Genomic DNA, 18,912 nt, shown 5'->3' with positions numbered 1-18,912 from the left:
TCTTGTAGCCATTTTAACATATGTGGAGAATAGTCTTATTTTTTACTCTGAGCTATGTGTACATGGGTAGGCATTAACTTTGAATGGACAGATGGCTTCATGATTTTAGAGAGTGAAGAGCTCCAGGAGTTTTGTCTATTATTTTGATTGTCTACTTATCTTTGTATCTGTGTCTTCCTTATTAAATGTGTTTGTGAACGTCTGGTACTCGCTTTCCTTTTATTCAGACCTGCTATGAAAGCATCTAGTAGACGTTCACCCATTAAGTTAAATTTGGAACTGACCTCGCACAAGAACTTGTTTAATATTTTTGCTGTTTTGTTTTTTTGTATCTCGCTGACCCAGATTTTGATCCAGGAACATCGCCTAAATTGAAAATTTGTCTGCTTAGTATTTTCTATCGTGCAATGCAAAATATCATGGTTTTCATATAATACTGTTTATAAATGTGACACTAACAAGGTAAATCTCACATTCTTAAATCTCATAATATTTAATTCCATACTATTATTGAATTTTAAAAAAGTATGCTTAATACATCTGGATCTCAAAATCTTGCAAGCATTTCTGACCATCCAATTCCGTAATTGAAATTCTCTCTGTGTCATTTTTAATCTATGTCATATTGCTTAGTCTTAAAAAATTATCAAAATCAGCAAGCGACTTGTTTTTGGAAAATTAACTCATACTAAATAACTTAAATTTGAAATAATGAAGCGTCAAATTGAAATTTTAAATGAGTGCCTTAAAGTTTTTGGACAACGTCAATTTAAAAATTTTTCTATACTGACTGTTTTTGATAGCTTAAAATTTTTTTTGTAATAATTAGTTTAATGTCCTTAAAACCTCTGAATATATATTTTAGTATTTTTATCAAAATATTTTTCAGCTGTAATAATTTATTTTAATTGGGGTACCTTAAAGTTAAATATTGTATTAAGTGTAGAAAATAGTGTATTAATAAATAATACTTAATTCATGGAAATCAAAAATTTGTTGTTGATTTAATTTTCCATAAAATATAATAACACTTTATTTTTTAAACCTTATAATAATAAAAGAATGTTTTTATTTATTTAATACTCTATCTGCTTTATATATTTATCATTTATGTATTTACACAAATATGTTAATGGTGTTTTCCGCCCTACAGAATATGCCATTCAAAGAATATGATTTAAAAACTCTGTACCCTGGTTATAAAACTTTTAGTGTTCTGCGGTTCTACCGGCATTCATTTCTTGTGGGCTTTGTTGGGTTATCAGCCAACCATGTTCCAGATTTCCCAGATTTTTTCAACATCGAAGATATGGTTGATGGTATTGTGGAGGTGAGCCATTCTATAGATTATAAAAATAATAGAAGTCAATATAGGTAAAAAAAATTTGTTCTTATTTTTCAATTTGCGTTGAAACAATTTCAATTTGCCATAAACAGTTTTGTTATTTCGTCTAATACTTTTTTCTGTCAATTAAAAAAAGCTTTTTTTTCACTTAAAAAAAACTTTTTTAATGCATATTTACATTACCTAGTAATTGCTAACTATAATTTATATATCTACTTATTTCTTATGTTTTCCTTTTTTTTTTCCCCTTTAAGTTTAAATCAAATGAAAATAGAAATTAGCTTTTTAGTTTTCATTTATAAGATTTTTATGTTTGGAATGTTGTTTTAAAAAAGGATAACGCTCATCTAATAGTAGTAAAGTAAAACCTCTATTTTACTTTGTTCATTAACTCGCTTCATGCATCATTTTCATCTGGAATAAAAATATTTGCCTTCATTTATAATGTTAAAGTATCCTCCGTTTTACGTTACCACTTTTGTGAAAATCCAACTTAATGTATTTTTTTCAGAAGAGGTCAAAACCATTTGTCCTCAATGACGGCTATCGCAAACTTTTTGCATGTTACAGTACAGAACCCGTTATCCGGAATTCAGAAAACCGGAAAACCAAAAAACCGGAATGAAATTCAATAAATTCCCCCCCCCCATTTTTTAAAAAAAATGTTTTTTTCCTCATAAGATTTTAGGATTTTTCTTTCTTTTTTGAGTCCCGCAGTGGACTGATCGTTAAGACACGGTTCCCATCAGATCACCGAAGTCAAGCATCACTGGCTACGATCAGTGTGCGGGTGGGTGACCACTTGGATCAGTCTGCGTAGGGACCGAGGGTGTGCGGTATTGGTCCTTGTTAAACTGTTCTATCGTAAAGTGCTCGACTTCGCGTGCAGGTCGTCGGGATACTGAAGCGGGGGTGCCATCCCCCATCCCCTCTGCAGAGGATCAAAATTGTGATGGCATGTCTTCGGATCATCCTCAGGGGTGTTTCCCAGACCGTCGCCAATAGCCCATTGTGCAGCTCTAGTACGACGTAAATTAACTACAACAATCTTTCTTTTTTGAAAGATGTTTACCTTACCATCATTTTGGAAATAATCATTAGTGTATTACTTCATTGTTTTTTCTTCTTTTTAAGATTATTTCCAAATTTTTATTTTTTTTTAGTTGGGTTTAAAAGAAAAAAAAAAACTGCTTTTTGTAGCTATTCAGAAAAATCAGTTATCCGGAATAGTGATGGTCCCGATTGTTCCGGATAATAGGTTCCCTACTGTATTTTAAAAATTAATTTTTTCTTTGTAAGAGAGATTTGTTTCTTAGCTGTTTGAAGTGATCGGTGAAAAGGGGTCACCCACTGAATCAAAATCAGGAGGGTGGAGAAATGGCTATATTGTATGGTGAATTGTAATTTCTTTGTTGTTCTTCACAACTTTCTTACTGTTGCTGTCAATTAGTTTCTAACCTTGCAAGTATTTTGATATGCCTTATTTTTATTTAAAAAAAAACAATGCTTCAAACTGTAAAAAACAATTTAAAGTTAAAAGATTAATTAAATAGTAAATATTTTGAAATAATTTTCTTATTTTCAATAATTTTCTTCTTCATTTTAATGAAGTTAAGACATTTTGAGTTTAAATTTTTTAACAGCAATGGCGTAAAATTTGAAGACTATTTTTGAAATATTTCTTAAAGACAACTAAGGAATCTTCTAGACTTCATCAGAACTTGCAACAGATATCTTAAGTGTGCAGGTTAATAATTGTTATCGGATGTTTGGAGTTTATGGCTAAACTCGAGTAATACAGTGCTACTTGAGCCAGCCAAATACTATTGTTCGATCTTTGGTGTGGGATCTTTGTTCTATAGATTTTTCATGAAATACATATGTATTAACATGTTTTTGGATTTTAATGTCTGATCTTTTCAGTTTTCATTAAATTTAATAGACTGCTTTTTAGCTTTGTTGTTTTCTATACCTTTCAATGAAGATTTTTTTTTCAACTTTTGAATCACTTAGTTTTAATGCGATTTAATTTTTTGCTTTTCTGTACATAAAATATTATTCGTTTTTGGTGCAGTATTGCAATTTCTGTCAATGCATTAATGTTTGTTTATTGTTTTAGCCTAGTTGGGAACACAATCCAAGGAATTTTAATCTTCCCAAGATTTTTGATTTGAGTGGTGAGATTGTTTCTGAAATTCAATAATATTAAAAATTTTAAATAACAATTTAACTAAAGTGGAATAAAATAATAATTTTTAATAAATTGTTTTAGTTTGAGGATAATTTGCTCATTGGTGCTGCGTATGATACATGGAAAGCAATTAATATTTTAGCTCACAAAAATGGATAAATAAAAAATGTAAAGTGTATCTATTCCTGAAGTAGCTTTGTATTTAAAAGGAATGTATAAAGAATTGTTAATCTTATTTATATAAAAAAAAAAACTTAAACCGTTTAACAAGTTTTCTGATTGTTATATAGTTTAAAGAGTTTTTTACGCATTTGATGTGTATACTACTATCGTACTAAATCTATGTTTAATTATCGATGTTAAAGTAAAAAGTTGGAATTTTAGTACAAATAAGTTTCTTTTAAAGTTCTTTATGTAAGAATATTGATAATAATTCTGTAATACCTTCAAATAAATATATATATTTTCTATTAATCCTTAAAATATTTTGACTCACATTATCAATATTAAAGCTGGTTTGTAATTTCTTTTTATTTGGTAGGTATTAGTTTTTTTTTCTCATGCCACCTATCAATATAGCATATTTTCTTGCAGTTAATAGCCTGTAACTGTTAAATTTGTATTTTCTATAATCATTTTTATAAATAATTTTAACTGAAATGAGCATAAATAAGTTGCATCTATTCAATCGCCCAAGAAATATACAGTTATGATACTTTCTGTTAAATTTATAAATTTGAGTGAAAGTATCTTTTAATCCTGAACAATTGTAATCGATTTAATATATTAAGATGCCAAAATGAAAATTTATAATATTTTTCTTTCAATATGTGTTTATCAAGTCTCCTTTCTTTTATCATTAGAGATCAGTATCTTGTAAAAAAAAATATTGTTTATTTTCATCTTTTATGTATGGCGTATTATGTCAGGTCTGTCAAACAAATAAAATAATTGGCTTTTTTTTTATTCCTTTAAAGTAGTTCTCTAATATAATTTTAAAGGAACTTTATTATTCTCTCTGAAACTTTTTTCTCTAAAAAACTTTTTCTTAAAGAGAACCTGAATATGAATATATTTCTTAAATATATTTTTGTTTAAATATTTAGATTAAGCGAACAATATATTACTCTTTCAAGAATAATTTTTTAATGAATTCTCTTAAAAAAGATATATTTGTGCAATAAAGTGTTTTAATATTTTCCATATTTTCAATCTGATTTTTTTAAGGTATCAAATGCAAACAAAAGGCAGTAAATAGTAGAGATGGGAGATATATTTTCCTTCTTCATGGAAAGGTAATTTTATTCATATATGATTTTATAATCTTCAAAACGAAACTATTAAGTGATTTAAATCTGATTTGTCTTATCTGTAAATTGTAATCTTTTGTAAATCGTTTTAATAAGATTGATTCATATTTATTGCTTCAAGATTAGTTTTAAGGCAATTTTCAACGTAAGTATTAATAAATAATGAATACCTATCTTGAATGTTCAATCAAATTAATAAATGGCTAAAGATGTTTCCTTACTTTATTATTATAAAAAGAATTTGAAAGTTTTAGAAACAAAATTTTTTTATTGTTACTGACTATTTCTTTACTAAGACTATTCAATGTAAACAAGTCATGCATGATGAGATGCAATCTTTTTATGGTGGAATAAAACTGTATAAGCTTGTAACAAAGAGTTTTTTTTAATGAATTTGCTTTGATTGGAGTTACCTTAACTTGATAATTTTTTTTTACCTTATTGTACATATTTTAATCTTCATTTTATGTTAAAATTGCAAAAATTTGAAAAATAGTGCTTATATGTAATGTTTATTACTTATTTTTTAAATTATGCGTAGCTTGCTATACTCATGAGTGTAAAAAAAAAACAGCCAAATTTTATTCGGTTATGATATTTTTGTACTTCGTAAATGTAGTTTTCATTGCACATACCATTTTTAAAGAATAATTTTTTTTTTACGAAATGGTGATTTTATGAACAAAAGTTTGGGATTATTCAAAACCAGCCAACCCAATTGAAAAAAAAACCCCTCTGTGGAACATAAACTATATTTATTATGAATATTGTGTCAAAATTAACAGTATATCGGTTGAAAATTGTACTAGTTTGAAAATTTGTACAAGCTTGAAAATTTGTACTAGCTAGAAAATTGTACAGCACATAAGCGAAATTATTTTAGAGTAAATTGTGTTTAAAAGTTATGGATGAGATGACAAAAATAAGATTTTAGGAATTAAAATATATTATTTTCTTTTTACCTTTTTTTAAAAATTTGTTATTTTTTATAGCTTTGAGTCAATCTTTTATTTTCTTTTATGGATAACTTCGTTTTTCTCCCATTATCTTTGTTTGGTGTTGAATTACCGTTTGGCGAGATTGTATTGCGGCAGCCATCATTCATCATAATGTAACCTTTTGAACTACTCACTCTTGTTCTTGTTGATTGAATTGTTAAGAGCGTATGGTCGCTCTCTAATGCAAGTTCATGCGTGAACTAATTAATTACATTTGTTAAATAAATATTTGTAAATTATTATACAGTCCACATTACCTTCAATTTTAACTATTGAGCTAATACGGGACCGTACAATCTTTTTTATATAACTAAAAATCAACTGCCCTAAATAAAACTTTTTTATAATTCTTATTGGGAGGTGATATTTTTTCAGAAAATATGATAATATGAAAAGCTGGTCCCGCAGTGGACTGATCGTTAAGACACGGTTCTCAGCAGATCGCCGAAGTCAAGCGCGCGCAGGTCGTAGGGCTACCGAAGCAGGGGTGCCATCCCCTCCGCAGAGGATCAAAATTGTGATGGCATGTCTTCGGATCATCCTCCGGGATGTTTCCCAGACCGTCGCCAATAGCCCATTGTGCAGCTCTAGTGCGACGTAAATTAACAACAACAACAACAATATGAAAAGCTGAAGTTTGAAACATTAAAAATTATATTTTCAATATATCTTCTCTCAAATTTTTTTCACACTTAGCAATTTGATTTTTTTTTTAAATTCACTGATCTATAATAATTACTTGGGACAACTATTCTTTTTTTTTTTTCTCCTTTTATGTAATTACTTTCTAATTTGTACATATTGTTAAATTTTAATTTTTCCTTTTTACTAAGGCATGGAAACTTTTCATCAAAATAAGGTTGCATTAAAGAGATTAAGATTAAGATCTTTGGATACTAGATATGCAAAAAGTATTGATACTAGAATCAATACTTTTTGCATATTTAGAATTTGCTGATTCCTGTGCATTCCGGATAGTTGAACATTTGCTGTAAAACTTTACAAAATTAATAATTTCTCTGATTATTTTGATTGAGAAATATGTTAATAAAATTATTTTATTTTTAGTGTAGTTTAACAGTTATTTGTGCGTATACTGAACTAATATTGTCAACATGGAGAATTGAAACTGAAGACAAAGCAATAGAAGATTTTACATTGCACGAGTCATTCAATCAAAACAGGTACACATGAGAAAATTATGTTATTACAGAAATGTGAATGCTTGACTCTTGGTCTTATCATATTGGTTTTCAAGTTAATGTTTGAAGAAAATAGTTTGTCTAATTTCAAATATGCTTTTCATTTTGTTTTTGTTTAATATTCAAGCTTTTATGCTTTAATACTTAATTTTAAATATATTAAGGAATTTCACTTAGTGAGATTACCTCTTATTTCCAGATATTATATATTCAGTATATGACTGCAAGGTTGGCATAATTTTAATCACTTGATTTAAATCAAGTGATTAAAATTATTATTATTTCATTATTATTTTTTTAAGGCTTAAATGTTAGTTTAAGAAAATGTTTTATCCAATATAGTTTATAAATTTTTTTATGGTTGTGATTGTTATTATTATTATTTAAGTTTGATTTCACTGAGGGTGAAAGTTTTATCTGGTGAAATAATGAAAAAAAAATGATTTAAAAAAAAAAAAAAAAAAGGTGTGGTTAAAGTGGCATTAAACTTTAAAATTACAATTTTCACTAGCTGCATGTGAAATAATTTTCTGTTTGAATATGTTTCGGTTATAACAATTAAGTTTATTTAAATATTAAATATGTACTCATTGTATATAAGTAATGAAATTATATACAATAACTACTTATATTACAATAATTACAATTTATGAAGATATTTAGCCTGATTAAAAATTAGGACTATTCATTCTGTGGTTAGTAATTAAATCATAATTTTAACCATTTTGGTTGAAAATATAAAATATTAAATATTTTAACTATTATACTGTATTTGAATTAAGTATTATAAATATAACTCATCAAAGTTCTGATAGGTGAATAAAAAAAAATTTAACTTAAAAACAAATTTTTTCCCCCTTCCCTTTTCGTAAAATGATTTTTGAGTGATGAATTTTTTTTTTTTTTTGCTTGCTAAATTTTTTTCTTCCTACTTGTGGATTTTGCCAAATTTAATTTAGCAGCTGAAAAAAACTTTCAAATACTAATGACTGCAACAATAGCATTTTGCTATCAGAATGTATGCTGCATTTCTAAACATAATTCGTTTCATGAAATTAAAGAGAGGAGAAAAAAACATATGCAATAATACTCATATTTAAAATTTTTGATTGTGTGTGACTAGACATTATCAATGAGTCCATATACTCTCAAAAAATCCAGGGCAAGCAAAGGGTCTGTCGCAAAAGTCTCCTTAGAAATGTGAAGACAAGCCAGAATGTGTTCCGGGGACGCACTCTCCACTTTGTACAAATCGGGAAAACCCTCTTGCCATTGCGAAAGGACCCACTGCTCAGGTGGCCGCTGGCAAATCACGACAGCGCCGTCTGGTCGGCTCTATCGCAAGAAAGGCCATAGGAGCCCCCAGGACATCTACGCCAATACCAATCATGGAATGGAGGGACCCTCCAAGACTTTAAGTCATTGTTTTTCCTAATGGAGTAAAGCTCATCAAAAGTCAATGAGGCAACTGAATACAATGGTTCAACCGAGCCCTGCTTTGCCAAGTCGTCAGCGACCCCATCACGTCCTACTGACTGCCTCAACGTGGCTAGAGTGTGACACTGGGCAGTCTGGGCGAAGTACATCGGGAGATTTTCTCCTGGCTGGGCCACCCTAGGTGTGAAGGTCAGACCAATTTGCCCAGCTAAAGTCGGTAGGCATGGGAGCCAAGTCAGACTGCTACCCTTTGGGTGCTCCTTAAAAAGTAGCTGCACCCCCCCCCTATCATGACCTCTGCTTTAAAAAATGTTGGATTGTAATTATTACATTGTATTGTAAATCTAAGACAGCATAGCCAACCAATTGGACTTTTTTTACTTTTTTAAAACATGATTTTTGGTGCCCTGTCTCATTATTTGTGAGGTAGATTGCATTATTTGAGACTAGATCAATTACTAGATTCTAATTTGAAAACCTGCTAACTTGTTTATTGTATTTTATTATTAATCCCTATTTATGCAAAAATTTTCTTGTTATGTAATCATTTGTTATGCCCTAATGTGTTTTTATTTTATTTTAGTTTTGTACATGGTTGTAAGGTTGGCTTACTAGTTGCATCACGAATATCACATAATTATAAATTTGAAATCAGGAATTATCCATCATTTGAAACAATTTATAGTGTAGAACTTTCTAATTATGTGCAGTTAGTAGATAATATGCCAAATCAAGTACGATATCTTTTCATTTTTATATTGTACTATTTAGATTTCATAAAAATTTTTGTTTATAGACTTTAACGAAATATTTCAGGACTGTTGGTACATTTTTGATGCTACTGTGTCTTCAGATGAAACTGAGTAAGTAGTAAAATCTAGATCCATTTTTCTTTTATACTTTTTATTTTTATTTGGATGTAATAACATATCTTAAAGTATATAGAATATATAATTATCATTGACAGACATTAATACTTTTGCAGTTTGTATGAATAATAAATATTAATTGCTAAAATGTAAATAAATGAACTGTAGTAACTAAATATGATAATGTTGCAGGTATTATCAATAATAAAGATTTTGAATTCCAGAAAGTCTGATCTTTAGTGACAACAAAAAATATAAAATATGAGAATATCGGTAGCGAATTTTGGTAGCGAAAATGATCAAATATATATTGTTAATTCATATGAACTTGATTTGGGTAGTGAAAATATCGTCCAGTATTGGTGGCAACAAAAAAAGTTTATTGTATGTGTTTATTAGTCCTGTTTATGACATTTTAAAAGATCATTGAAAATTATGCATATAATAATTTTTCCACTATGTAGCAATTCTTTTTTTTTTTACATTAATTTCCTTATTTGGACACAAAATAATTTTTTTTCAAAATTGTAATTGTTATTTGAAACTTTACAATGAAACAAAGTGCCACTTGTCAGCTAGCTAATCTCACTTATGAATGAAAGTGCTTTCTGTGAAATATAAATTTTTTTGTCTTGTCTTTATGGATATAAATTGTCTTTATGGATATAGATTAAAAATATTACAAAGAAAAGTGTTTGATGTACTAAATTTTAGACAAATCTATTAGGAGAAACTTATTAAAAAAATGGTTGTGGTGTTGTTAATATTTATAGCCAGAAAATCACTCTAGCACTGAAAAGGATCAGCTTTTCTTTTCCTACTAATTTAGATGAAAGTTTACTTTGTAAAAAAATGTAGTACTCAAGTTTAATACATTTATACCTAAAATGTAATTGATTTTGATACAACAGCAAAAAAAAAAAAAAAAAAGCTTTTATAACTCTCATTAAATTTGGAGTTATTTTTTTTTGTTGCAGAAAAACGAATCTTAATCCTAGAGTTCTTTAATTACTCTGAAATAATAATAAAAATTAAATAAATAAAAGTGACATGTTCCTTTTCGAAATATAAATACTTTTCTTATTTAAATAATTTTCTTACATAAATAATTTAAGAACATGATATATTTTCATAAAAAATTAAAATATTTACTGTATATCTTGGTGCATAAGTCTAGGCCCTATTTTTGTCTACGAGATAGCAAATTTCTGATATGTCTGGTGTATAATTTAATTACTAAGAAAACTAAATGTTAAAAATTCTAAAATTAAAAAACGAAAAAAAAAAGTTAAGAAAGCAAAATTTTCTAAATAATGTTTAAAACAATTAACATTGTTCTTTATTAATATTGCCCTCAAATCATATTAGATAAGTAGCAAAATGTTGATTCAAATGTTTTTGTAAATTCTTTTAAAACATGTGGTATTTTAAATTCTTTGGATAAGGGTGAAGACAATTTATTGTAGGACTTGACACGCACAAAGATTAAGTAGAATCCATTGCATATTGGAATTCGTATTACACTCTGTTAACATTATTGAATCAGTCACAGGCAGTGTCTGGAATCTTTAAAATTATGTTATGTTTTAATTATTTATATTTATGTTATGTTTTAACAGTTGTAGTTGTGTTATATTTTTGAAAAACTCTTGAATATTTGTCTTAATTTTTTTTCTCTCTTAATTTATTTTCTGAATGTATTTAAAATAATTTTTTAGAAGTAATTTTAAATAATATTAAAGAAAATTGCAAATATTTTTTAGAAGCAATTTTGTAATTTAAATATATGTGTATATGTCATATATGTGTATATGTGAAGAAAATGATGTGAGAAAAGGCAATATTAGTTGTACATAGCTTATTAAAAATACTTTTTGAAAGGGGCAAATTAATACAGAGTTATTCATATCTATCTAATTTTTTTAATGCATTGATATTTCACGCTGAATGAATGTCCAAATTAATTACCAGCGTATAACTGGACCTTTTGATTTGTGTGCAGTTTTTGGGGGTTTGAAAAGCTGACCTGTACATCGGGATATATGGTAATATATTTTACACAAAAAAATGTATAAATTAACCACTAATTAGGGAAATTTTTGTTTAAACCGAAGTGAATTTTAAAGGCAAATATTGCCTTTTATTTTGCTAGTGTATAGAAATAAGTAACAACAAATAGAATTATTCTTAATTTATAATTTTGAATTTTTTCAAAAGTATGTATTTTATTTTTTAAATTTTTTTCTATTTAAAAATGTGTGTTAATTAGAGACGGGGTGATACTTTAACTTCATTTGGATTGTCTTCCTTTTCAATAAAATATATTTTAAAATATGTTGATATATTGATGACTTCAAATGTTATTTATCGGACCTTTATTGTTGTAGATTGTTTTTAACTTAAGTGAAAAAAAAAATATTTAGCATGAATGCCTTTTTTCTCATATGCATTTTTAATAAAAACATGAAAAAGTAAGGTAATGTGCAGGAAAAATTTACATTGAATTTTATATTTAACTTACACAAAAAGTTATTCCAAGCATGTTTATTTGTAATATTTCTGTTTTTCAAAGTAGTATTTTTACAATAATTGTATGAATCTGTGTAATGTAATTGAATCATTTTCCTTCTAATTTTGTAATAAATTTCTCTCAATTTCAGCCAAAAATATGTCAATCAACCATCGATTAAAGCTATTTTTGAAGCTTCACCTGAATCAAGGTATTTAACTTTTTAATGTAATATTACAATAACATTTGTATCACCTAGTTATTACCTAGTGTTTCTCAAATACTTTCATTAAAATGAACATTAAACTTCTGTTTAAAGCAAATATTGCAAAAATTACAAAAGACCAGTGTTATTTACAAACATTGCTCTCTCTCTCTCTCATTTTTTTAAAAATCACAATAACCGTAATCAGAGCAATTAAACTCTTAAACTGAATTTCAGACAAGTTTTCACAAAATTTATTTCTCAGTAAACTACTTAAATTGCAAAGTGCTGAACATGAATTGTTTGAAATTTTAGTTCATACTGTAGCATCTTTTTGCATGTGACAAACTATTTTTTAATTTTTTTTTAAATAGGGTTTAAATAATTATTTTTCTCAATACCTAGAATTATTTTCTAGGTATTGAGATAAAATAAGATTAAATCTAATTTTAACCTTATTTTATCTCAATACCTACCATATAAAAAACCTAAAATTTGTCCTTCATCAACTTTCAAGTATCATAATTTATTGCTAGAGAAAACTTTCGATTTAAATTTATAAACCACGTGACAACAAATCAAAATGTACCACAGGTGGTTTATTTGGTACCAGGTGATCTGCATTTTTTTTCCTCACCATTTTTTTTTCTATTTATTTTTTTAAATGATGTTCTTATTTTGTTGAAAAAAGGATGCAATAATGCTAAAAATAGGAACGTAAAATTTTTCACTGAAATCCCCATTTCATTGAAAATAGGAAGTTACATCATATTTTACTAGGTTCATGTATAATAGCTTAGTTCCAAATTGAAATTTATCAGTGTGCTATTTTATTAAAGTATGGTTACAAAATAAATTATAAAAATTATTTTCTTATTGCAAGTAACACCTGATTGTATGCAAGACTTTTTTTTATGGTCGTTCAATTTATCTCTTCTAAAGAACTCTATAAATTAATGAACGATTATATAACTCCTTTCAATGCATGTTAAAAGTGTTCTGAATTATTATAACCCATGAATCAAGTTGCAATTTATTATGTTGAAAGGTGATATTGAAAAGCCTTTCTTCTAGAACTGTTATTATAATAATAAATTTTTTAAAATTCCGGAAGTCTTACACAGTTGAAAAACTATTTTCAACTAAGCTAAGATCAGGACTGAGTTAGAATAAATGTTTTAAAAAGGACTGGAGACATGGCCGAGCAATTAAGAAAGGAAGCATTTGGATGAAAAAAAATTATTTTGATGAGTCAGGTTTTGTTTCATTGATAATTGTTCAGAGAAAATATTTCTGAAGCCCTGGATTGGTTAAACTGTGATAATGACAATTCCCACTATAAACAACTTAACTTAGTGAAACATCCAGAATGCATAATAAGTAAAACATTTCTTGAATCTGTTGTTTCTGATAGTGATGAAATAGTAGTACTATAATTCATGCTTGTGAATTATAGCTATCCTCAAGTAAAAGACATATTAACTAATTAAGTTGTGTAATTTGAAAAACAGGAGGAAACTGTTGTTGTGACAACTCCCTTTATAATAGTTGCAACTTATTTTGTATTAATTGCAACTTTATATTAGTTGCAACTCATGCTTGTGAATTATAGCTATCTTCAAGTAAAAGACATATTAACTAATTACGTTGTGTAATTTGAAAAGCAGGAAGAAACTGTTGTGACAACTTACTTTATAATGGCTGCAACTTATTTTGAGTAGTTTCAATTATAGTTAATTTCTTACTTTAAAATGAAAAGTTACTTTTTTTGAAATATGATTGCTCTAAAACAAAAAATAGCTCACAGTTTGTCAATCAAAAAGTAGACTAAGTTAAAATTTTAAATGTTGTACATTATTTGCTTTCGATAATTATAGTTTATGGTATTTTGAATTAAGAAATTTATAAAAATGATGCAATTAATATTTAAAAATTATGCTTATTTTGTGTGACAAATGTTTACCTATACTTTTTATACTGTGTGCCTAAAAAATTTATATTAGTTTCAATTATAGTTGATTTCTTACTTTAAAATGTAAAGTTACTTTTTTTGAAATATGATTGCTCTAAAACAAAAAATAGCTCACGGTTTGTCAATCAAAAAGTAGACTAAGTTAAAATTTTAAATGTTGTACATTATTTGCTTTCGATAATTATAGTTTATGGTATTTTGAATTAAGAAATTTATAAAAATGATGCAATTAATATTTAAAAATTATGCTTATTTTGTGTGACAAATTTTTACTTATACTTTTTATACAGTGTGCCTAAAAAAATTGTCACCCCAATGATTTCTGAACAGCAAGAACTATAATCTTTGAAGTGGAGTATATTAAAGTTGCCAAGCTATACGCTAGAAACTGCCTACTGTGCCAACCGGTGGCAAAATTCAGAGTTAAAGTTCATATCTCAAAAACTCTATGAGGTGTAGAGAAAAAGAGAATTTCAAAGTTGTTCAAGATCATTGATTTAGTGCAAGGAAAATCCTTCCTTATAGCAAAAGTGAAAATAGAATATGCAAAATGCATATTTGTTTGGTTTAAAACTTCCTAAAATTGTCAAGCGACATAGTGCAGAAGAAAATGTCCCAATTTAGAGCATCCCTTATCAGTGGTAGTGTGCTTGATTACAATTTGAGAGGGCTCAAATTCAAGTACCAGCTGGTATATGCTGTCTTTGCAACTTGGATGCAGATTGTGCAATATCATTTAGTAACACTCATTTAATAAGGAAATAGCATGCATTTTGGTTGCATGCAAATAAATATGATATTTCATACCTCTGCAGCTAATATAAGTATAAGCGAAAGAGTTCTGCAGGAATTCTATTTTGAAACTTGTGATCATGTTGATATTTTCTACTAATAAGTATTGGGGGACATACCAGGGAACATTACTTTTAAAATGTAACAGGCAAAAGTGTAAGTACTTTAAGCAAGAGTAATGAGTACAAAGTTTTGACTTGAGAAAGTAATGAGTAATGATCTGGATGTGCAAGTACAAGTACAAAAAAGTAACGATTTTAAAGTACATTTTGTGGAAATTAAAAATTCAAAGTAACCTTAAATTTCATTAAAAAATGTAAGGAAAAATATTTTTTCTTAATTTAAAATGCAATAAATTTTATTTTAAATGTATAAAATTTAAAATGCAGGAAAATGTTACAAAATTCATTGAAATTCACAATTGCAACGCTTAAATGCGCCATCTGGGGAGAAGACTAGTTCCATGTCTTGACCCTTCCCCTTCTCTTTCTTTCTTTCCCTTTTCTTAATATTTTTAGTATTTAACTGTCATAGATATTTTTAAAAATTTCCACAGTGTTAAAAGTTGCAAGTAGCGAAAGTAAAAGTATCGTTATGTATAATGGGCTGGGGTCATGGTAAATGTGGGCGTCAGTTGAAAGCGGCAAAGCAACTTTATCTTGTACGTTTTCCTGGAGGGTAACAAAATGCCACATCCTTCATGGCTGGTTATTGTAAAGATAGTGAAATTATTCAGAGAATTGGGCAGTGCTGCTAGTAGACCTCCTTCAACTCTGCAGACCAAAACGAATAGGACATCATGTACAATTAGAAGACTGATTAAAATTTATCTTCGCATATCCTTATAGCAGCACAAGAGAGATCAGTGAGTACTGTGGTCTCTGAAAAGCCACATTTGGACTTAGTTGAATGAACTAGGTGTTAATCCCTACTGGTCTACATCTGCTTAGGCACTAATGATAGGATATGTTTAAAGATGCTATGATTGGTGCAACTTTATCATGAACCACTTAGAAGTACTGCTAATGTTTCTTGCTGACATTTTATGGATGGATAGGGCCTGGCTTTTTGTGTAATATTATGTACAATAAGCAGAGCAACCATTTCTGGATGTACCATAGTCCTAGATGTGCTATAGAAGTCCGACATGAAATAAGCTGCTCGATAAATGAATGGTGTTGAATTTTCAAAACCAGATTGATTGTCCCTGTATTTTACGAGAACACTTGAAGGGGAACACTTAGAATTTCTAAAGAATTTTATGTCTATTTTCTAGAGGATTTTCTGTTGAGTGATCCCTGGAATGTATGTTTCCAACACAATAGCTTCCCTCTGCATAGGGTATCAAGTGCCCAACAGTACATTTGGGATGCATTCCAGCAACAAGTCATCGGGTTACGATGGTTGCATAAAATGGCCTCCACATTCACCTGACCTGAATCCATTGGACTTTTTTTCTGTGGGGTTACATCAAACAGCAAGTGTGTGTAATTACTCCATCAACACTGCAGGAGCTTCGTATTATGAAACCGTATTAAGAATGCTTGTGCCAGCATGTCACCTGCCATGTTATACCATGTGCAGCAGGATGAGCAGTCTTTTTGTCCATATGTGTATTGTTGTTAAAGGACACCATTTTGAGCGAGCCAGATGAGGCTTATTTCCATCAAGTGCAGTTTTGTTTATTGTAGTTATGATTCAACTATTGTACATTTTGTGTGTTTCATTTATATCATTTTTGGGCATAAGAAGTTTCTTTTTTTGTATTAAATTGAGGCTGTACAACTTTAAAATTTTTTTCTTGCGGTGTCTTGTATAACTTTGGTGATAAGACTGCTAACTCTGAGTGCTGCCAGGTGGAGCTGTAAGCAGTTTCCATGGGTAGCAAATGACAATTTTACTATGTCTAGACTTCACTTTTATCACTGTTGTTCTTACTGCTTAGAAATTATTGGTGTGATAATGGTATGTTTACTTTACATAGTTCATTACCTTATTATATTTTGTGATTATTGAGTGATGTTTGCTATGGTTTATATAAGTTCTTCTCATTTAATTTCTCTGCACTTTTGCCTTGGAAATTAAATATTTAATATAAAACTGTTGAAAGTACGTATCTATTCCTTAGTATCACTTAAATTTAATTTTGTATAATGTTACTATAGCCAGGACTTAACTTTCAATATCTGCCAAGATTGCAAACAATATGTATGAACTTATTATATTTTACCAAAACTCTTAAACTTCTATACTTCTTTCAAGTAATATATAATACTAAAAAATATATTGTTATTTTATCAAGAGTATAATTTGTCTGGTATAAATGTATAAAGTATAAAAATATATGTGTAATAATCTAAGTTTGGTAGTAAGTTAAGTAATTAGTCATTGAGTTTTTTTTAAATTTTTTTTTTATCGTTGAGGTTACTATAAGTAAAATGTTTATTTTTTCTTTCTAGACTTCATAATTTAGTAAACAAAAAACAATTTTCTGAAGCTGAAGAACTTGCGAAATCATCCAATCTGAATAGTGAAGTAAAAACACTTCTTATATGCTTTGTATTTTGTGTCAAGTTATGTGAAATTTGAAATTGTTAAACATATTTTATCGATTTATCTTGCATATTTATAAAGTTCTCAATTTATATAAATTATATATACCATTTCAGATTGAATTCTTTGGTGTTCCAAGTTGAAGTAAATATACAAGACAAATAAATAAGCATAAGTTAGTAATTACAAGTGATTAGTATTTTTAAAAAAATTTCTAAATAGAAAGAACTCTTTAAAAATCTGCCATTTAGTATATTGCAATTTACTATTTATTTTTTGTTATAAAAGAGAGAAATCTATTTATTCTTGGAGAATTATCCTCAGTAGAAGACAACATAAACAGCATTGATAAATAATTAAAACTGAAATTTAAATGAGAATGGCTGCTGACATTGGGTTGAACTATGAAATGAAAATAGATCAAGTTTATTTTCTGATTTAGTGGCTATGAAATATTGATAAAGAGAATATTGACAAAGAAAATAGAGAAAAAAATATGTTACTCTGATTTCATTATTTTTAAGCTTCAAGTTGGTATTAACTAAATATTCATAGATGACGAAATATTCATAGTCAAAATTAAAATTTCCTCAAACCATATTTTAATAAAATTTTTAGAGATAAAAAAAAGAAAAAGAATACCACTTTCTAAGCAAACAATTTGATGCTGGTTACTACTTCAGAATATTTTTATAATAATATACTTCAGAACATATTTTGTAAACATTAATTTTTGAATAAATCCACAGCAATTTCTGAATTTTCACATACAGCTCAAGGGTAAAATAAAATTTCTTTTTGGCTGCACTGGTGGGTATGATTATTTAACTTTTAAATACATGTTGATCACAGCTTGTGCTCCGTAAATTACTATACAAATTAACTTATAAACTGTGATCATAAAATTTTAGTGCAATTTTTTATAGATGTACCATAAAACTAAAATTAGTGTCATAAAATTTTCTGTAGAAAAACATATGAATTTAAATATTTTATTAATATTATTTTCATCAAATTTATTTATTTAAAATTTAAAAAAAATTGTAAGTATCTCAAGCTGAGGTACTATACTCTGTTGCAAGTTAAGAAAAAACTATTATCCCTACAAAGAGAGCCTGTTTGCTTAGCACGCCAAATGGGTATGAGGTTTTCAGCTCAAATAAATATCAATATCTCTAACTCTTGAAACGATGCTGCACAGCCTCCTTTTTTCTTGCTTTCTTATTAATAATAACAGTTATTACCAACAATAATCAATTAACAAGTAATAAGAATGAATGAAAATGATATCTAAAAATCGTAGCAAACATACGTCTTTCTGTTCTCATTTTAAGAAATTGATGAAAGAATAATAAATATTGTTTCTTGCTGACAATTTTCTTCCATAGTGAAAAAAAAGTAAACAGTCTTTATCTCGCTTTTGATCTAAGAGCATGTCAACATACGGTGTTCTATTTTTTAATGCTTTAATCAAATCCAATGATTTTTAAATGTTATATAGTTATTTCTTTTTCAAGAACGAATGGGCT

At 28.0% G+C, this 18,912-nt stretch overlaps 1 protein-coding gene across 1 annotated transcript in view; it reads left to right on the top strand.

Annotated features, from left to right (window-relative positions):
- rod (kinetochore component rough deal) overlaps positions 1-18,912 on the top strand; it is a 101,697-nt gene that overhangs the window by 15,422 nt on the left and 67,363 nt on the right. The window contains exons 7-14 of the mRNA XM_071178661.2: positions 1,154-1,330; positions 3,465-3,522; positions 4,764-4,831; positions 6,913-7,028; positions 9,067-9,217; positions 9,300-9,346; positions 12,013-12,072; positions 17,290-17,365. Of these exons, the coding sequence (XP_071034762.2) occupies positions 1,154-1,330; positions 3,465-3,522; positions 4,764-4,831; positions 6,913-7,028; positions 9,067-9,217; positions 9,300-9,346; positions 12,013-12,072; positions 17,290-17,365 (753 nt within the window). The remainder of the gene's footprint in view (positions 1-1,153; positions 1,331-3,464; positions 3,523-4,763; positions 4,832-6,912; positions 7,029-9,066; positions 9,218-9,299; positions 9,347-12,012; positions 12,073-17,289; positions 17,366-18,912) is intronic.

The sequence above is a fragment of the Parasteatoda tepidariorum genome, chromosome 6, assembly GCF_982258835.1.
Source record: "Parasteatoda tepidariorum strain Cologne lab strain chromosome 6, Ptep-v5.0, whole genome shotgun sequence".
NCBI classification, from domain to species: Eukaryota; Metazoa; Arthropoda; class Arachnida; order Araneae; family Theridiidae; genus Parasteatoda; species Parasteatoda tepidariorum.
Note: the sequence above shows the minus strand (reverse complement) of the source record. Positions and strands in the feature narration are given on the sequence as shown.